Genomic DNA, 21622 nt, shown 5'->3' on the forward strand with positions numbered 1-21622 from the left:
GTATAACATGTAAGAGAGGGGGCTGTGGTATCTGCAATATATATTAGTGGATGTGACTGAATAAGGCCCTTTTTTTGCCAGCACCTGGTGCTACTTTGATGAACAAGGAATCAGTGAACAAGTCTGAACATACATACATGCAAACACAAACATTTATATCCTCGGGACTAGGGGAGAAAGAGTACTGCCTACGTATTCCCTGCAGGTCATAAAAGGCAACTAAAAGGGATGGGAGCAGGTGGCTGGAAAGCCTCCCCTCCAGTTTTACTTTTCTAAATGAAGCAACAGAGAAAGGAGCGAAATGAAGATTTTCCCTCTAAGGCTCAGTCCTCTGTCCTTAATGCTACCTTGCTAACGCAAGCATGGGAAAATGGACTGAACAGGGTATGTGAAAGGTCTGGGGTAAACCATGGAAAGGCCTGAGGCCTACGTGTGGATAGGGAGCTGTGGTTTCAGTGCATTACACATGACAGCTAGAGACTGAGTGAGAACAAATGTGACCTTTTAAGTCAGTTTTCCTGGAGCTACCTCGCTCAAACCCAGAGAAAGCTAAATTGAAATGAAAATCTCAACCATTTCATCCTGAAAATCATTAATTTCCTTACTCTGAAAGTAACACACAAAAAAAAATACATGAGCAATATATATGCAAAAACCTACCTGGGTGAGGCCTGAGGATTTCTGACAACATTTAAAATGTCATCAACAAGGCAGGTGTTAGTGAGCATTACCCACTCCTCTGTATGGATGTTAAACCAGGATGCCAAACAACGTAACGCCTTTAAGTGCGTACTTTCTTTGGTGGCTCCATCAGTACTGACAGCAACATGCTGATGAATAAAATATATACTTTATCAATGAATGGAACATGTTTAATATGAGACTTTTCTAAGATTAGAGAGGGTAAGCTGAAAGCAGGAAAGCTTGATTGACAGGTTCAGATATCATTCTAGACCTAACTTGTAAAACAAAGACAAAATACTGTGGCAAACACTAACAGAATGAACTCACCACTGGAACTTAAGCATTTACAGGCCATATAAAAAACACTAATCCAGGGGGCAAATGTCCCTGAAGACTTCACCAGGTGAAATACAAAATGTTCAGGGTCCCACAAATGTAAAACCCACTCCCCATATATAACAAATAAGTACACAAACTAATACCTCAAGCCTATGTCTAAGTCTATGCTATGAAAGCAGGCTCAAAGTCAATCCCAGGTATTCAACCTCATATTGGGATGACTGATAAATGGGTCATTGGCATGATCTGAGAGTACAGGGAAAGCTTAAATCAAATTCTGTTTCTACAATAACATTAAAACTTACCAATAACTCTACAATACTAGGAACTTTCCTTCTGAAGTATTCATCAAGCTTATTTCTTCTGTTAAGGCCTAATCGTAGTTGTCTGGAATGGAGTTCTTCAGGGAGGGCTATCAGGACTTCCAGTAAAGGGACCAAGTTTGGGGTGCTAGACCTGGGTCCAAACTGAGTAATTAAGTCCACTGAAAAAAGAAAACCAGTGATACAGATATCAAAGATGTAAAGGAATAAAGGCAAACTTTCAACAATTTACATAAGTGTGGAGTTGGTGCTCCCATAGCAGCCAATGAGAGTATATGTGGGCGAGCAGAAATGATATTAAGCAAGCATTACTGAATTTTGTCCTTATTGACATGAGTACTAACTATGTTTTAGATGCAAGTGTGCTGAGAAGAGCAGTTGATGGGAAGTCTGTCACTTCTTGGAGGAGGAGAGGGTAATACTTTGTAGAGGCTCTTTGAAAAGAGGAAATAATATGGCTTGGAAGACTATAACGAAAGTGAGAGGGCTTTGAGTTCTTCCATTTTGAAAGTGGATGAAGTGGTAAGTGGTATGTAATAAAGCATCATCATCAGCAGTACATTAAGGTTGTTAAAGAAATCATTCTGAAAACATATAGTCTGTAAAAGGTATCATTACAAAGTCTAACTTTCAGTACTTCATTAGGTTTTGTTTTTGTTTTTAATTCGAAGTCCCAGGTCCTGACTTCATTTCAGACTGAAAGCATAAAATAACATGGCTGTAGATATACAAGTGATCATTATAAACTTAGACGTAACAGGCTAAAAAGTCCATCCAAAGCGAACTGGGTTTCTCTGCTGCTGCTGATTAATGGAGCTTGGACTTAGAATTTGCCCTTTGTGAATGGGTATGGAGCAGACAAAATAAATCTAAAGATAAATGGATGAAATACAAGATGGTGCTGGCATACTGTGCACTCATCATAATACAGAATTTAAGGTCACTATTCAAACTCAAGTAACAAAGGCAAAAATGATAAAACCAAATCAAATGAGACATATACAGAGATATAATCAATAGGCTACTCCTGTCACATGAATTTCTATCTATCAATTACCAGCCTATTCCTGACTGAGAGATTTTGAATTATCAACAAAAACCTTTTCCCCACATTAACAATAAATAAAAATATCTCACTTACCAATGGGATCTTCCCAAGACGCCATGTGTAGGGCCAGATCAGCCAGTGCTACACATAACTGGGTAGCAATACCCTGGTAAGTATGCTCTGTGATGTGACTAAGGTGTTCCAGCATTGAGGCACGGAGTGATGCATGGGCCGAAACGGGTAGCTCTCCAAAATATAACTGAGAGATTTCATGTGTCAATGCATTATCTCAAACAGGAAAAAATCAATAATAGTAATAATATTAATAATAATAATAATAATAATAATAATAATAATAATAATAATAATAATACCCCAGACGCTTCACATGCCCTGATTCAATCCACTGACAGCATGTCCACCCCGGTATACCACATCAATCCAATTCACTCTATTCCTTGCCCGCCTTTCACCCTCCTGCATGTTCAGGCCCCGATCACTCAAAATCTTTTTCACTCCATCTTTCCACCTCCAATTTGGTCTCCCACTTCTCCTCGTTCCCTCCACCTCCGACACATATATCCTCTTGGTCAATCTTTCCTCACTCATTCTCTCCATGCGCCCAAACCATTTCAAAACACCCTCTTCTGCTCTCTCAACCACGCTCTTTTTATTTCCACACATCTCTCTTACCCTTACACTACTTACTCGATCAATCCACCTCACACCAGATTTTCATGAATACTTTCATTGTTGTGTATATGATTATGATTTAATCATATATATTTTTTCTTACTCAACGGGGTTTGATCAATTTGATTGATTTGCATTGTTCAAACATTTATTGTCATACATGCTCTAGAGTCACGTAACTAAAGGAAAATAAGCATGCACTGGTATAATAATGCTCTCACAACCAAAGTAAAGTCATTCTACAAATCAGTATACATTTCTACCAGTTCACAAGTTTCCATCAGCAATACTATTTGGTTTTCTAACATGAGTAAACTTTTCTACTTAATTAATGCTTTCTTTCATAACCACTTAATATCTGGCAAATGACAACTCATACATTAACAGGGCAAAGCTTATCTTACTTTAAGCATGGTGTAAATACTTCTTAAACGAATGTCACCAAAGTAATGAATTACGCTTGTTCGTCCCTTTTCAAGAAGCAAATAATCTATAGCTTCACTTCAAAGATTTAAATATAATATCGCATAAGGATGGGATTCCATAATGAATAAGAAATTCAAAAAACTAAAAATATAAACCACACAAAAACACCAGGAACACACTGCTCATTTCCCATCCCATCAAACCCAAGGGTAGTGATACTATTTCTACTTTCTGTACATAAAATACTTTAAAGAGGATTCATTACAAATTAACTAACCATAAAACTTGTGATTTTTTCACAATATCTGACATGATAGAAGGTCACACAAATGGAGGCCATCTTCTTTAAATGTGCATTCAAATACCAGTCTGAGTTTGCCAGCTGGATGAACTGATTTATATGGGTAGGGATACCAGATAATAAAATCTACTGCATAAACAAATACCTACTTAATACCATTCAGATTCGTTAAGTTACAATTCACATTTAATATTTCTGGCATTTGTTTATACTGTGATGCTCTTTCTAACAGATGTCATTAGCACAAATACAGAACACAGATTATCTTGTCACTCTCCCTACCTATCTTCTTAAGTTTAAACATAGGAGCACCTGTACATATATACATATGCACTTTATAAAACAAGAGCAGTAATGCTTGTAAAAGAGCAGATCATTTCTTCCTCACCAATATCAATCTTTCAAAATGAGGAAAATATGACTCATTCACACAGGATTTGAAGAAACATTAAGTAATCATTTTACAGGTTGAATGAGTTACCTGTATCTTGGTTCGCAGTGTCTGGGCAGCAAAGAAGCATGAATTGACATCACGTTTCGCATGTAGCAACTGATCTGCTACCTTCCATGCTTGAACCTAAGGAAGAATAATGAAGCAATATTAACTTACATTATCACCTAGAAATGATATTGAGTAATCACAAGTTATGCTACATGCTCCTGCCATTCTGCATAAAAATATATCAGTAAATAATGTTGCATTATACTGTCATTTGGTTTCACCTTGAACCTCATTGAAAATTAACCAATGCATCTCACCACTGTATGAAAAGGAAAAAAAGAACACCTGGGACAACTGTTACTGTGTTCTTGTTATGGTAAACCATCAGTGTAAAATATAAATAATATTCCATACACAATCCTACACCCCCAGTGTAAAGAACTAACCTAATTTCTGTCAACCAAAGTCAGTAAGCCTTAAAATACTTCTACTAACATATGATACGTGAAAGGTAAGCCAGACACACATCCACACATACAAACTGCCAAAAGTACTGCCCAAAGGTAAAATCTTATGTAACCTGTGACATTTGCGTTTAGACTATCTACCTGTGTTATTGCAACTTTTCTTGGTATCAGGAGGGTTAGTCATAGCTGCATAGTGAGCCAGTACTTCAGTAGTTGTCACCTGCACTCCCAAGACCCAGGTAGGTCTTTTCTTTCTGCCTCACCCACACGAGGACTACTGGCATTTTTGTCCATAAAAAATCATACAATCTATCCTTGTCATACGTAACACATGACAACACCTGAATCACCCAGTTAATTCTTCATAACTAAACTTTCTTGTGGTGAACACGTGCACAAGGCCTGCCTTTTGGCAAAATGGCAGGAGCAGCAGATAGAACACTTAGGTAGGAGCATTAGGTGGAAGTAGTAGGCAGTAACATCAGGCAGGATCATTAGGTAGAAGCAGTCAGTGGGAACATTATGTAAGAGCCTCTACAAACACTGCATAAGAGTTGCCCTCTGCCAGTGGGATGTTAAGAGTGTGGGACTAAAGGCTAAGAAGCAGCACTGGAATTCACTAGTCATGGAGACTCCATTGCTGTGATTTACCAAATGGTGTCCTAGCTACATCTCTTTGTTGTATATCAACTGACAGTTATACTTCTTTCCTGTATCTTGGCCTCCCCTTCAGGAAGTTCCAGTTGGGAGCAGGCATCAGAGATACAGACAGATAGACTGATGAAGCAATGTAGAGTACTGTGCAAATTTTCTCTTATTTTCAGCCTTTGGTTAACTTGTTTAATCATTAGCAATAGTGATGATAATAATAAAAACAATAATATTTAAAATAATAATAACAATAATCTGGTAATAATCATTATTAATACCATTATCAAATTATTATCACTAAGCAACTAGGCTTGATAATATTACGATTACAGTGGCAAGTTAATTACAAATACTAAATTTTGTACAATGAGTTTAATTACAAATACTAAATTTTGTACAATGACATAGACAAGAAGCTCTATGCAAACCAGGTTATACAAAAATCCTTAACAACTTGTGACATAAAAACACAAACGTCAACACCTAACAAACATTGCAACTACATGCAGGCTACACAACCATGAATATCAATATCATATACATGCTTCCACCAAGTGTTATCAATAACAGCAAAACTGGGCGACAAAAAAATTACACTAAAAACGTCGAAACATAAAAGAAATGCTTCGATGCGAATATAGTCCGGCAGGAAGTAAGTTACAGCAATATGTGTGTTATATCCTGGAGGTCAATATTGTAACTCACTTGGTGACAGAATCTCGTCCTAAGAGAACCGTGGAGATAAACTGTAGCCAACAAATAATAAAATTGCATTTAAGTACATGGACAAGAATGTGTTCAGTTGTTCACACTGCTTATCAGATGAAAACTAGATCATGCTTGTTAAGTTTTATCACCATACATAAACCAAGTGGACGATGGCACCAGAAATGAGAGCGGAGTAACAATAGTGATGCAAGTTCGCCTTACAAGAAAGAGGAGTAAAGGGTAACTTGGTCAAAACATTTCTAGTTTGTAAATCAATCTGATGCTGAGATATCAATGCTTCAAGAGATGCAGAGAGAACGAACAGGTCATGGCGAGCACAGTAGTAACCAAGGTAATTATTTACTACAGGAGTATGTCGATTAATCTAAACATATCTTAAATAATCAATGTCTTTCCCCACAGTTACAACAATTCTGCCTTACCTGCAATAATCATTTTAAAGAATGTAAATTCATGGGTTCTCTTTTTCCTATATATATATATATATATATATATATATATATATAGATATATATATATATATATATATATATATATATATATATATATAGATATATATATATATATAGATATATAGAAAGTGCACTTGGGAACTTATCGTGTTTCATTTTCCCCGTGGACTCAGAAATATATATACATATTTATATTTCTTCCAAAAGAAACACAACACCAACTCGAGAAATCGACCTAATCTTTTTAAAATGATCACTGCAATTGGAACATAGTTCTACTATCTGTAACAAATCCATTAACATTATCTTTTTCGATAATAACCACTTGTCATCACAAAGCCACATATAGTATATACCCGCCTGATTGACAATGACATTCAAAGTGATTGGAACAGACGAACAGCTTCAAATATTCATTTCTCTCTAACATACAATATGAAGTAATCGACAGCTTGCTTCCATGGTCAACAGCACAAGAGTAAATCACTTCAAAACATCAAAACATGTTATTTCTCAAAACAATTCAACTAAGCTAATATGTGTGCCTCTACCAGCCCAGTCCTACATGGGCGGAAAACTTTTCTCCTATAATAAAAACTTCAAATACAAAAATAATAATATCTACACACCACTGATAAAATATGACTTAACAAGGTTAAGGTATTCCTCATGATAAACCAAAACAAAAATTCTTCTCACCGATCTTTGTAGCTGGCCAAGCCATTTTGAAGCTTGGTCGTGCTTCTGTCTATCCTGTACTTCGGCATCGTACAGCGTGTTGACGGCCACCAACACCTCATTGATATCCACTTCCATCTTAACATAATCTTGAGGAAGAGGCCAAGAAGGTGAGGAGATCCACGGTCATAGCCGGACTGGACGCTCTACTGGCCCAACACCTACCCTCACCCGCCACTCAACTCCTCCTGTTCCTCCCACACACTACTCACCGACTCCTGTACGCTACAATAACATATTATCCCGGTCTTAAGCCGGTCACTATCACATATAACATGGCTGGAGGCATTTAAGGTGAAACAAGATTGTTTTTCTGACAGACGAAAAGTCTTGAGACCACAAGGTTAGACAGGCTCCTGGTGACTGGCCCAACGCCTGCTGGTCAGCGAATACCGGCACAAACTCTTCTCACTTTCCATAGGTGACCAAACTTATAATAACATTTCTTCCGTAAAACCTCGGAAATAAACTCTCATACTTTCTTCCGACATGCGGATTTAATTTGAGATGTCTCTATCCTTTGCCTAATGCGAAGTTCTCATTTAGAAGTTTCTAGAGCTAAATCTATGAAGATATCTTATTCTAAAATATGCAGTAGAGATGAGGTTCGTATGATTTCATGTCATGTCCAAATATTACTATCATATTCATCAAAAAAGCCATTTATTGCGAACAACCCCACTTCTCGACTGACAATATCACACACCCGATGGTGTACAAAGGAAAAATCATATACATTAATTCACACACTGAGATCAACTATACAAAAAAAATCATAATGCCAAAAATATACACATAATCCTATTATCATGTTAACAGGAATTTCAAGGAATGATCCATAAATATAAATGCCCCAGCATACGCTGCTCGAACCCCGCCATGGATGAATCACTCGACCCACAACATGGCCTCAGGCGAGGAACATGACTTGACGGTCATTCGAATTCACATTGAAGTTTTCTCGCCACAGTTCATCGTCTGAACAATGGTAAGTCAATTAATTTAAGGAATGAATCATACTTAATAATGATCTTTATTCTGCCTAAATTAACCACTACGTTGAATACAAGTACAACTAGATTCACAGCGCTCGCAGATTTTACGTTTATTGCCTAGTCTTAGGAGATTCCATGCTGAATATATATTTCACAATGTATAGGATGGATTTACTAGTTTTTGTAAAGGTTACTAGTTACCAAAGTTATTTATTCAAAGCCTATGTTTACGAGGTAGGAGATCAGACATTTTTAAATAACATTTTGAGCGACAAATTTTGAGTTGCCATTCAGGGTAGTGTGCTCGATCCAGATATTCTGCTTCATGAATTGCACGAGTGTTTACTGACACGGGAAAGATTTACTTGATAAGTTTCATTAGTCAAAAAGACTTAGATAATCTCTTACTTGGAATAAAAAAATCTTAACGTGGAATGAAGTGGCCCCTCAGTATCTGTCTCTAAATAAAACACCTTAAACCGGACCTTGAGGTCTGTATCTGAACATCTTTTCCCTTTTTTCCAGTTCTGTATCAGTCCTATTTCAGATATGTAGCGGACACCCTCATCCTCTCTTCGCCATCGGTACATTAAACAGGTCATGCATTTTTTATTCGTTTACGAGCTCGTTCCTGTCTTAAAACTGATTTCAAATCGAAAAAGAACAGTTTCCTCCAAATTGAAAAGATGAATTGACCAGGCGATTGTTGCCCTGGGGTTCATTATGGTCTGATCATTAAGCTAATGCTTAAGCAAGACGTTATGATGCTCGGGTATTGTGCCTGACCTCTGACCTCTTTAGGGTCATTTGACAAAACCAGGCCATCATGAACATACTTGTGGGATTAAATGCCTGATGAAATTATAGCAAAAGGAGGGGAAGAGAGAGCATGAGACAAGTTGGGACCCCCGAGTTTTGTTTTTAAAAAAGTAGCTGTGGAGGCACGTGCATAAATGGTCCGAAAAAGTCCTAAAATACTAAAAATTAGGGAAACATACCAATGTTAGGTTTTGTTTGGAATTATAATGTTTCGGATTGATGATGCTTCTAAACGTCATGGTTATCCTGTTAAAACAGACGCCAGCCATGGGTATCTTCATTGTAACGAAGAGGGGCACGAGAAAATTGAATGAGTGAATAATTTAGAGTTTCTCAGGCAGTCGTTTACCACCTGAGATTTATAGGAAGAGGGAAGGCACACACAAAAAAAATCGTGTCCTTTCTGATCACTTGACCACAGTTATCCTGTCTGATGCTTGAGTCGGGTAAGGTAAGTTTTCCAATAACGTAGTGCGACACACTTTTCTATGTATCTTATTTCTAACACCCTCTCTGATCTTATACTGTTTTACAAATGTTTTTTTTATTACTAGGGTCTTTTTTTGAGTGGTGTTAGTAACCCCGCATCATCAGGGGTTGACATGGGTTGTAAAAAATGATCAGGATCTTTAAAAAGATGACCTGAAATTTTTTTGTTCCATTTGGATGTTTGATGTGATCTCTTTATTTGGAGATGCAACCTGGTTATTTGGGAAGGTAAATCTTGTGCTTGTTTAGAGAGGTAAACCGGGTATTTGATGGTGTTATTGCTTAATGAGAATGTCTCTTGGGCATTTAGGAAGGTGACCTGAGTATTTAAGAACATGACCTGATTCTTTTTTTTATATATGATCTGAGTATTTGGGGTGACAGCGTTTCTTTAGAAGCGATTTGGATGTTTTATGCAAGCCGTATATTTAGGAATGATTAATTGTATAATGACCGCTGCATCTTGGATGACCTAGTGTTTTTGAGTGAATTGGATGCCTAAAATTGCAAACATTGTATTTGAGGTGACCTGGCTTTTCGAGAATTTGACCCTAGTATTTTGGGAGTTGACCTGGTTGCTTAATGGTTGAAGTGAAACTGTGCACCCATCATTAACTTGAAAATATGACAAAGTGTTCAAATGGTATGAGAACAATAGACTCTTTGTTGCATAGCCAATAAAGACTTATCAAATGTGTTGAATTATTTGTGTTAACAGCCTGCCTTTACGAGGTTACACCAAAAGTGAAAAGTTTCCTTTAATAAGGTTGATTCACTGGGAGTACAGTCCCTTCAGAGACATCTCATATAATTTATGCTTCCCTGCTACAGGAAGAAGTGAAGGCAGTAGCTGCAGGAGCCTTTAAAAAGGTCCTGGGTAACACAAGGATTCCTTCATAGATATTGCCCCTGAGACAGTTATGGAAAGTAATAAAAATAAGTAAGCTCTCAGTAGTGGACTAAGTGGGTGAAAAGGAGAGTTCAGACAACAATTAATACTGTTGTGGTTACATTCAAGTACTGAAAAGTTAAACGATAACTGCTGTAAAGCAGCTCTAAAGCTCTGAGGGTATATGATAAATTTCTAACACGTAAAATCACAAATGATGTTTGTGACATGCTGCAGTAATATTGGAAATAGCTTTCTCAATACTGTATAGACTCATATCTTTCTGTCTTTATATGGTGATAACACTGGAAACAGACAATATTATGGGTTTTTTTTACAGTGATCATAAAGGTCTTTGAAATGAAACTTTCTTATTTGAGTGCATGCATTTATTATTGATTATATATTATTTATATATAACATTTTATATATTAAAAAATTCAACTATATATTCACACAAACTATTCAAGCACTTATAAATCTTTTGCACTATGATAGGAATTGTGTACCACCAGAGATGACCTTTCCTCTACATAATGTACTTGGGAAAAGATTTTAAGATTCATAAATGGAAAGAAAAAATGCATCTGAGCACATTACTTGTTTAAATTACATGTACTTGTGAAGATACACCAAAAAGAGTTCCAGGGAAAACAAGGTTGATTATTGCTGTGAGGGACTATGATCAGTATTGTGGGAGTCTTGCTAGACTGTGATTAATGTGTGGAAGGCCATGCCTAAATTACATTTATGGTATGTTGGTATAATCTGTGACAAAGGAGTGGAAGGAAATAACTAGTTATGTAAATGGTATAAAGGTCACACTGGTGGTGGTTAGCATACTTATTTCACTGGTAGGGGGAAGTTATGAGGGAAAAATATTTTGTATACACTTGATTTCAACTTGAAGCAGAATTACAATGTGATACATGAATTATATATGCCAGTTATCTCTTTCTGTACCAGTGCCATAACTGGCAGTTTTGAGAATACGTGTTCTCTCCCTTAAATACTACTGTCACCAAGTTATGATTACTAACACTCTCCTTGGACCACTCTTGTAATTGACAAATTTGAGAAATGCACAACAGTATGCACATTCTCTCCCTGATCCACTGTAGTAAAGGAAAATTTTGACTAATTACACAATGCACACTCTCTGGACCAATGTTGTAACTCACAGTTTTAAGAAAAAATGGACATGCACTTCTTGGACCACTTGCAACTGGCACGTTTTATGAATATGCAAACACTCCCAGACCAGTAGTAATTGTCAGTTCTGAGAACATTTATGCATACACACACCCTAGCCCATAGGGAAAATTGGCACTTTTGAGAATACTATGTACACACACTCCCTGGACCACTGTTGTAAGTGTCAGTTACAACACTGTCTCAGAGGTAGATGCATAACAGTTCTATTCTGTTGGTCAAAACAAGCTTACCTCAGTAATCATACCAGTTTATGATCTTTACTTATAAGCTTTCACAAAGTAAGTGGTCCTCAAGAATCATATCTTGCTATTACACATTTACTTACTGTGAGAGCTGCCATCTCATTACTTGGTGAATTCAAACATTATGTCAACATGCAATATGCACTTTAAGGAGAAACAAATGAACTAAGGATTTACTACAGCCAGGATATATCACGGTTTCATGCTTTGTACTGATAAATATATATTGCACTGAATACAGCTGAACACATTAAGTACAAAGTGCAGTTAGAGGAAGAGCGATTCACTTTCACCACCAAATAGATACATCTGTTAGACTAGAAATCTTTGGATTAAAACAATGTAATATATATATATATATATATATATATATATATATATATATATATATATATATATATATATATATATATATATATATATTATTTTATTATCGTTATTATGCTTAATTGATGTTTCCCGTATCAGCGAGGTAGCACCAGGAAACAGACAAAGAATGGCCCATCCACTCACATACACATATATATATACATAAATGCCCATACACGCACATATACATAACATATATGTACATATACATACACATACAGACATACATATATACACATGTACAAATTTACACTTGCTTGCCTTCATCCATTCACGGCGCTACCCACCCCACAGGAAGCAGCATCACTACTCCCACTTCATTGAGATAGTGCCAGGAAAACAGACAAAAAAGGCCACATTCATTCACACTCAGTCTCTAGTTTTCATGTGTAGTGCACCGAAACCACAGCTCCCTAACCACATCCAGGCCTTACAGACCTTTCCATGGTTTACCCTAGATGCTGAAGACTGCCTAGAAATGCTTCTTATCAAGAGCAAGCACACCTTATCTAGATGTTGTGACAAGACTTGTGAAGCATATGCTGTGAAAAAGATCAAACTTTTCATTAGAGAGGAAGCAAGGGATGGCTTTAACTGCACAGCACTGCGAGAGATCAGCCTTATTGGTCTCCTTGATAGATTTGGCTAAAGTCAAATGTCCCACTTAGACTTCATGGTTACTGACCTAGAGAGTTGAAGGTTACTGAATTGACATTGGAAAGAGTTCACATGAGGTTTCTTGAGAAAATCAATCCACAGCTGTCAACCAGAAGTGATCATAGATTACTTAAGGGTTCTTACTCGAATTTGTAACCCTTCTGCAAAATTTTTAGTTGTTAATGTGCTGGGATGAAGTTGCCATATAATTTTTGATCCATATCTTGTTTCAGTTATGTTAATAACTCTAATTTTTGAGCTTGCAAGGGATAAAATGTTAAGTCAGCTCACCAGTCAAAAATGACAGCTTATTCATTTAACAGCTTACAACTGCAGCTCCAATAGAGTGGTGGTGCTTATGTCCAAAATGGTGTTGGTCTTGCTTGTCTTGTAAGGCCACGAGCTCACTAGAGTAACATGAAACATTTTTAATTTTGTTTCTTCATTTAGTTTCCTTCACAAAGCACAGCAGTTAAAACATTGACATCCATCTTCTCGCCAGAGCAAACAGTTAACTTTGAATACTTATGTGCAACCAGTCTAAAATAGTAATATGCAAGTAAATGCAAGAAAAACTACTGACTTCAGCTTTTAACAAAAGGCATTATATTATTTTGCCTTGCCGTGCTTCTTCTTAGTTTTAGTTAAAATTGATTTTACATTTAATATCTCACTGATCAAGTAGTCTCACATACCAGGATAACCAAAACTATTCTCTATCTTTAAACTACTGCCTTACAATATACAGATGGAGTGTTTAATGGATGGCAACTGTTCAGGAATTATATATCACAAATGACACATGTACATGGCTTTCACCACCCACATCACAAGCAACACAAAGTGCAATAAACAAACTAAACTCCTTAAAAATGCTTTTTGGCACAGAAGAATTACTCGGCATCTACAAACAATTCATTCGCTCTACCATAAATTCTGCTTCACCTTCCTAGTACCCATTCTTTCATAAGTAAATTTATATAAACAGGCATTCATAATAATCTGGTTTGTTAGCAACAAAACATTCAACACCAGCACAAAAAGTACTTCCAGTTTAATGCCACTTAAACATACTGTGCACCCAATTCTATGTAAAAGGAGGTAATCCCTCCAGTTAAGGCCACTTTATATCAATCCACCTACCTCTAAGCAGAAATATAAAAGTCAGCCCTGCCTTTCATCACACAGCAAAAATTCACAATCATTATACAGTTGCCCTCCCACAACCCAGTTTTGAACTCCATTCCACCACACTTAAACCTATCTGAAACTGCTCTCCCCACACAAGTATTAGTCACACTTTCTCATCTGTGCTCTGGACACGATCAACTCTTAAGATTATGAAGTGATCCAATATATGACAAGATCCCTCATGCCCATGGAGCAACCTCCTCACTGAGGACAATGGACACCTTAACTGCCCAGCACTCACCCTATCAAAACAAACTTATGACAGCTACATTTCATGACCTAGTCTTAGCAACTTGTTTCTAAAGGTCCATTTATATTCTGCTATAAATTACTGATGGTATATGCAGACAACACTAAGTAGTTAAACAGCATAAATCATGCAGCTGCATATTATTTAATCTTAGATCAAACACTAATGGAAAATATAACAGCACTTTAAACTGTAGTCACAGCTTCAAAGTCTAATTGCTTTGCATTTCCAAAAGTTGCCTACAGTATGAAAATTTTCATCATCATAAACAATCCACATCCTCATGGCTTTTCTTCTAACTGACCATTTTGGATAAAAAATGATATAGTAAAAATGGCAAGTATATCAGAGTTTTGTGGATATATCTTTTTTCTCTGGTATATCGTTCTCAAAAACTTCATTATTAAAATTCTTGACGTTTGCACTGACACTGCTGATTGATGAATGATCATTATCACCTGAAAGACAAATAAATATGGGAAACAGTAGAGGTAAATCAGTATTGGATTTGTAAAAATAAGGAATATTGTATGTAGCCTTGAACAGATATCTCAATTTCCTGTACAAGCACAGTTGAATATGAACAATAGTAAATGCAAAAAGGTTATTTTCCAAGATAGGAATTAATAACATCTTAATACAATCGTACAATATTCTGATAAAACCCAAAATCATGATCTCTAAATGTAGAGCAAGGCAATAATAAAAACCAATGCATAAGGGAGAAATTGATTCACAAAACCTACAAAAGGGGATTTTGTTCTTTTATACAGTATAAGTGTATTAATAAAGTCAACTTTAATGCTCATTTACACTAAAACCTTTCAAATGGCAACAGTATGCTGAAGTATCTATAAAATCTGTCAAGAAAAGAACATTAGGTGAAGTTAATAACCACTATTTTTGTATGAAAGATGACAGTACATGTGATGAAAAAGCAAGATAAACTATACAGTTTAGAAAATTTAACTACAAAAGAAACAATAGGAATCTTTTTTAATATGTCTTGTATTGGTTTATCATACTCAATCTTTGATGGCTTTGCTATACAAAGATTATATAAAAGTTGAGCTTTTAGCTCATCACATGATTTATCATATATTAATGAGGTAGTTGTAAGGAGTTTTTATAAAGAGGAGTGTATAAGTACGCAAAGAGGAGGGTGAGTGGTTCTACATAAAGGCGAGTCTGCAGCAGGTGTGTGTGATGTCACCAAGGCTATTTTATTTGTTTACAGATGGGATAATGAGGCAGGTGAATGCAAAGAACTTGACAGAGGGGCAGTTATGCAGTTTTTAGGGGGTGAGGGAGGGCTGTAGGTACATAGTTTGAATGGGATGAGGAGGGGCTTGGGAAATGAGTTAGTTATTATTTCCTAATGACACGGAATTAATGACAGATTAGAGTGAGAAATTGCAGAAGCTGGTGTCTGAGCTTGGGAGAGTATGTTAAAGGAGGATGTTTAATTGTGAATAAAAGTAAGGTTATTATATTTAGAAGTGCAGAGAGATAGGTTAGCTTGAGTGGAAAAACCTTGGATGTAGTAGGGTTTTAGATAACTGGGATTGGACATGACAGCAAATTGAACCATGGTAGAGGAGGTGAATTATAGATGGATGAGGGGACAAAGGTTCTGGGGGCAAAGATGAGTATTTTTGAAGGTATAGTAGTTCCCGCATTGTATGGATGTAAACCATGGGCTTTCGGTGACAATGTATGGAGGAGGGTGAACGTGTTGGAAATGAAATGTCCAAGGACAAAAGGGCTGATCAAGTAAGTAATGATAAGGTAAGAGAAAGGTGTGGTAATGAGAAGAGTATGGTTGAATGAGCTAAAGAGGATGTGCTGGAATGGTTTGGACATGCAGAGAGAGTGAGGAAGGAGAGGTTGAGAAAGAGGATATATGTGTCAGAAGTGGAGGCAACAAAGAGTGGGAGACCAAATTAAAGATTGAAGGATGTAGTGAAATAGATTTTGAGTGCTTAGGGCCAGTAAGGCTTGTTTATGGAAAGGGGACTGCATTACACATGACAGCCAAAGAATTGATGCAAGGAAAGGAGGTCTCTCTTTCATTTTCTTTTTCATCTGTTCCTGGTGTTACCTTGCTAACAGGGTAAATGGCAAACAAGTAGGAAAAAAAAAGAAAATATCAGATGAAATAGAAAATGTGGAATAAGCATGTTCTTACAGATATTGGAGAAGATAGATAATTATAGTAACAGACTAACTTAACCCTTATGGTGCTTTGGATATCCATCTACTGTTACACAGGAGGATACTATGAACATTAATCTACAAACTTAATTGCCTGCCAGAAGTTGAATTCTGCTTGCAATTTAGGCTCTGTTGAATGGCCATAGATTGCAATTCGAAGAAAGTACAAGTCATTGGAGTTGCATGAAGGCCTCAGTAAGCTGTTAGTGACCATGGTGTGTCTATGCACCTTTTCTGGGTACTTGCTCTGTTTGTAATGCCCAGCACACCCTTGCCACCTGCAGAATTCACAAATGACTGCCCCCCATCCCTTACTCAAGATTGAGCCAATCTGGCAAATATTTTGTTCCCCTAAACTTTGGATGCTTAACTCTTACTCTCCAAGCAAAATGACGGTTCTGATCATTTTTCAGCAACTAATCGTATAAATGAAGCTATGATGAGTTCTTGAATATACGTATATACCTTTAATGTGCACAATTGGCCTTTCTATTAAACATTTTTTTCCCCTAGACATGGAATGGTTAGGTCATTTCTTAAGAAAATCTATTTGTACTCCTCATATACATTTCCATGAAATGAAAAACATATAATTACAACTTTTTGCACACTTGGGAGGGAAGTCAAAAAGTAATCAGTTATACACAGAAAGCCTTAACAGAGTATGCAGGGCAAGGATGTGTATGGGTCCCACCTATCTTTCTAAATAAAGAGCAAAACTTTTGAAGAGTTTACTGCAACACCAGAGATATTCCAGTAAAGCAGGTGTTCACAAACTGGCATATACAAAAGCAATATAAAAAGCAGAATCTAAACTAATGCTGAAACACAAATGCCAGTTAGGCTAACATCACATATAATGAAAGTATATGAAAGGTATTAAGAAAATGCATTTTTGAACAGATAATTACTGACAGCTTCATAAATGAAGGCAAACGGATTCGTACCACATAAAAGCACACAAACAACTTAATACAATGATATAAATATTTACGAACTATTATAAGGGAAAAGAACGGAAAACTTTTTCAAAGATTTTTCAAAGGGAGGTGAAGAAACTAAACTTAAATGTGACAAAGAAAAACTGCCAAAAGACTCCATCGATTTACAAATGTGCAGAAGAGAATCTGATGGAATTCAATAAAAAGAAATTTGAGCAAAAAGGTTATGCAATGATTAACAATATATCAGCATCACCATACAAAGGTCCAATAAGGAAACAGCCAGAGAGTGAAAAAAAAATAGAAAAATCTAGCTATGATAAATGAAAAACATGAATTCAATGAGCAAATTGACAGTACTATCAAGCCATATAAAGACTCATAAGATAAGAGGGAACTTTCACGATGAGAAATTGAAAGCTGATGATTAAAGTTTTTAATTTATGCATACAAAACAAAATCAAATACCGCTGCACTGGGTGACTGCCAAAATTAAATACTGCTGCACTGGGTGACTGCCAAAGTCAAATGCTGCTGCACTGGATGACTGCTAAAATCAAATGCTGCTGCACTGGATGACTGCTAAAATCAGATACTACTGCACTATATGATTGCAAATGGAGACAAACCAGTTTAAGAGTATTCATGAACACTTCTCAGACAAAACTGATGTTCAGGATCATGCTACCACAAAAAGTCGAAGTGAAACTTTAAAGCCTAGAAAGATGGGAAAAACAAAAGATAATCTATGCATGGCAACAGACTATGCTTAGCACCACACCTACATCTAACTATCTCTACTTACACGGTCAACTTACCTTGCATATCATCCTTAGGCATTTCATTTCCAGCACATCCACTTTTTGTTCTTTTGCAATCCCTTCTATGTAATGATTATCACAATCAAAACACAAAAGGATGGGGTATGTGGGCTGCTGAAACTACCGCATTGTTTGAGGATGGACTGGTGCGTTTTGAGCAATGTTTGGACATACAGAACGCCACACTAAGTTCTAATTCCAAAGCAATAGTTTTATTTCAAAAGTCTTCCATAATACCCATAATTCTGGTATGCGAAATTCCATGTTTCTCATTTTGCCGTAAACATTCACTGTTATTCTTCAATCCATCTCCATTTACATGGAGAGGATCAGGTGCATACAGCTTCCCACTTCACTCATATAATTGCAATTTATGTCCCATGTGCTAGATTCATTACAGGCTGTCATATTGATAAAAGTGCTTCTTAAATTATTTTCTTTATATATTAAAAAAGCTCTTCAAGAAATAATTCTCATAATTCTGGCAAGTGAAATTCCATTTCTTGCTTTGCCTTAAATGTTCATTGTTATTTTTATTCCATTTCCATTGAATGGATCAAGTGCATGCAGCTTCCTACTCCCATATATTTAAAATTTATGTTCGGTGTGCAAGATTGAATGCAGGCTGTCATACTATGTGCTTCTTGATTTTTCCTTTAAAGGTTACGTAAGCTCTTCAAGAAGTAATGTCTTCATTCACTCATCCATCCTCAAACAAAATGTCAATTTTAAAATTTACCATAATACACAGGAAGACAAAAATATGAACATCACAGAGGGATACAAAAACTTAACATAATTTATTAAGCTATATTACAAGACAGTATTTACACATCATAACTGACAATACAAAATGGATGTTAAAATTATGAATATGAATATAAAAATGGAAGTATACAACCATGTAAAACATCTGAAGGGTTTATGAGGTTTTGTGAAGTTTGACTATATACACATCATGACAGACAGCTTAATGATAGTGTCATTTGGTATGAAGCATTTCTACTGCTTTTTTGCACTCTCGTTTATTTTCTTCTCAGATATGCACACTTTTTTCAGTCGGCATAAATTTGAGAAAATATAATTTTTTTTCCTTGTGAAAAAAATACAATTGAAAAAGTATATGATCATGTTATGAAACACTTCAAAGTACTAAGTTTGCAATGATTGATAATCTGTAGAAGAATTTTCTACTAGCAATGTCACGAATATTAGTAATGTATGGGAAATATGCTGTCAATAATAAGGATTCTTTGTCATCCACAAAGCGAGTTTAATATATGTTGAAGCCAAAGTCAACGCTTGTAACTCATTGAGACAGTACTGTTTTTAATTATTTCAATGTAGACTTGGTGGATTTTAAAACAAATGTGCATGGCTGTCTATTACATTTTTATCGTAAAAACTGAAAGATGATCATGTTTGTTAAAAGTCTTGTGCTGACTGACTGCATAACCTGTATTTTTGTCTGGAGTAATGTTACTTAAAAGTTATAACAGACTCTTCAGTGGTTTTTACTCTTATTGACACTGTATTCCTTTAAATTCCTAAAACTGAGATGCTAATCATTGAAGATATGAAAAATTTTCCTATATTGTTGAAGCAAGTTGCAGTAATGAAATGTTCCATAAAAAATGAGATGCTGCATTTTATACATATGGACACTACATAATAAACAATAGACGGACTTGTAAACCCGTACATTTGGGCACTGAGGTTGTAAAATGTTTGTCGTTTTTTTCTTACCTACAAACACTGCAGAAGCTTAAGATTTATTGAAGTAGATTTTTAAAATCATTGAATAATGTTCAGTGACATATGTACTGCCTGAAGCAAGATAATTTTCCACTCAAAAAGCTTCCATTCAACCTTCACTTAAATTCACAAATACAATGTTACCAACAAAGATAAAATCTGTAATCCGAAATGCTAAGAAACGTTAATTTAAAAAAATTACCTCGTCAATAATGTGCAGAGGACCACACTGCAATGGGATTTACCATTTACCAAGTATATGTACAAGTGTATTTATATATGCTGCATCTTAAAAAGGCAAGTATGCTGTATATGGTTGTGTGGAATACATGATAATGACTTGTAACTTCATAATCAATGGGTCAGGGCAAATCACCTCCTGGTGTATTCATATTCCAATCAACAAACCAGAGCAAATTTCACAATCAACAGATAAATATTTGGAAAACCATCAAACTTATGTCTGGAATAAACATTAATAACTACTAGAGATCACTTAACAACTACATATTTCTTCTTTAAGAGTGACAATAAAAAAGTTGAATCTAACTCCTTTTTGTATTTATGTCTAATGGTACCACAAGTTAGAAAACCAACAGCAGTATTATGAAAATATAAACTGAAAGAGCCAAGACAAAAATTTCAACTATAATACTTATTTTGAACACTGTTCATTAAATTAAGAAGAGGTCAAACATATTTGTACAAAATACTGAGAAACACATCTTACCCCACATACAACTGCCTGTAAGAAACTGGGAGTCATGTCCAGGTGCCATAAATTCTTTTTCACAGAACAGTTGCTCTGATTATACAAAGGTCTGATCTGTTACTTTTACTGTATCAAGTACTGCACTCACATCTGGAGAGTTTCTGGATTTACAAACTTACAAGACGCAGCATAGTCTAGAGTAATGACTAATTAGCTCTCTCAATCTTGAAACAACAGTGTAATGTTGATTCCTCTTCCGTCTTCTACAGATATTGCTTTAGTTTCTGGTCCCAAAATGTGGCTATTTATGGGTCCCCTTAATTAGCTGGACCACACAATACCAGAAAAGCTATTATGTCACATGATTACTATGAGGATATATAGTATTATATATCATTTATTCAATCATTTTAATTGATTACCGTATCCTGCATCAATGGGCTTGTGCCAGGAAACAGACGAAGACAGACCTATCCACTCATATACACACACAGACACATACACAACCATTTACATGTAAACACATACATAATTATACTCACTTGCCTTTAATCCATTCCTGGTACCATCCCACCCCACAGGAAATAGCATTGCCACCCCTTGTGTCAGTGAGATAGCACTAAGAAAAAGACAAAAAAGGCCACATTCATTCACACTCAGTCTCAAGCTGTCATGTTTAATGCAAGGAAACCACAACTCTTTCCACATCCAGGCTCCCCAGACTTTTCGATGGTTTACCCCAGACATTTCACATGCCCAGGGTTCAGTCC

At 36.1% G+C, this 21622-nt stretch overlaps 2 protein-coding genes across 2 annotated transcripts in view; both read right to left on the bottom strand.

Moving 5' to 3' along the window:
• The window catches only part of Tnpo-SR (transportin 3), a 36355-nt gene extending 28688 nt beyond the window's left edge, over window positions 1–7667 (bottom strand). Inside the window, exons 1-5 of the mRNA XM_071661043.1 lie at window positions 7255–7667; window positions 4296–4391; window positions 2488–2653; window positions 1329–1507; window positions 661–830 (exon numbers count right to left, since the gene is read on the bottom strand). Of these exons, the coding sequence (XP_071517144.1) occupies window positions 661–830; window positions 1329–1507; window positions 2488–2653; window positions 4296–4391; window positions 7255–7371 (728 nt within the window). The 5' untranslated portion in view covers window positions 7372–7667. The remainder of the gene's footprint in view (window positions 1–660; window positions 831–1328; window positions 1508–2487; window positions 2654–4295; window positions 4392–7254) is intronic.
• Window positions 7668–10852: 3185 nt separating this feature from the next.
• Window positions 10853–21622, bottom strand: part of spin (Protein spinster) — a 144584-nt gene continuing 133814 nt past the window's right edge. Inside the window, exon 11 of the mRNA XM_071661034.1 lies at window positions 10853–14867. Coding sequence (XP_071517135.1) covers window positions 14755–14867 — 113 coding nt within the window. The 3' untranslated portion in view covers window positions 10853–14754. The remainder of the gene's footprint in view (window positions 14868–21622) is intronic.

This window comes from Panulirus ornatus, chromosome 73, assembly GCF_036320965.1.
Source record: "Panulirus ornatus isolate Po-2019 chromosome 73, ASM3632096v1, whole genome shotgun sequence".
Lineage (NCBI taxonomy): Eukaryota > Metazoa > Arthropoda > Malacostraca > Decapoda > Palinuridae > Panulirus > Panulirus ornatus.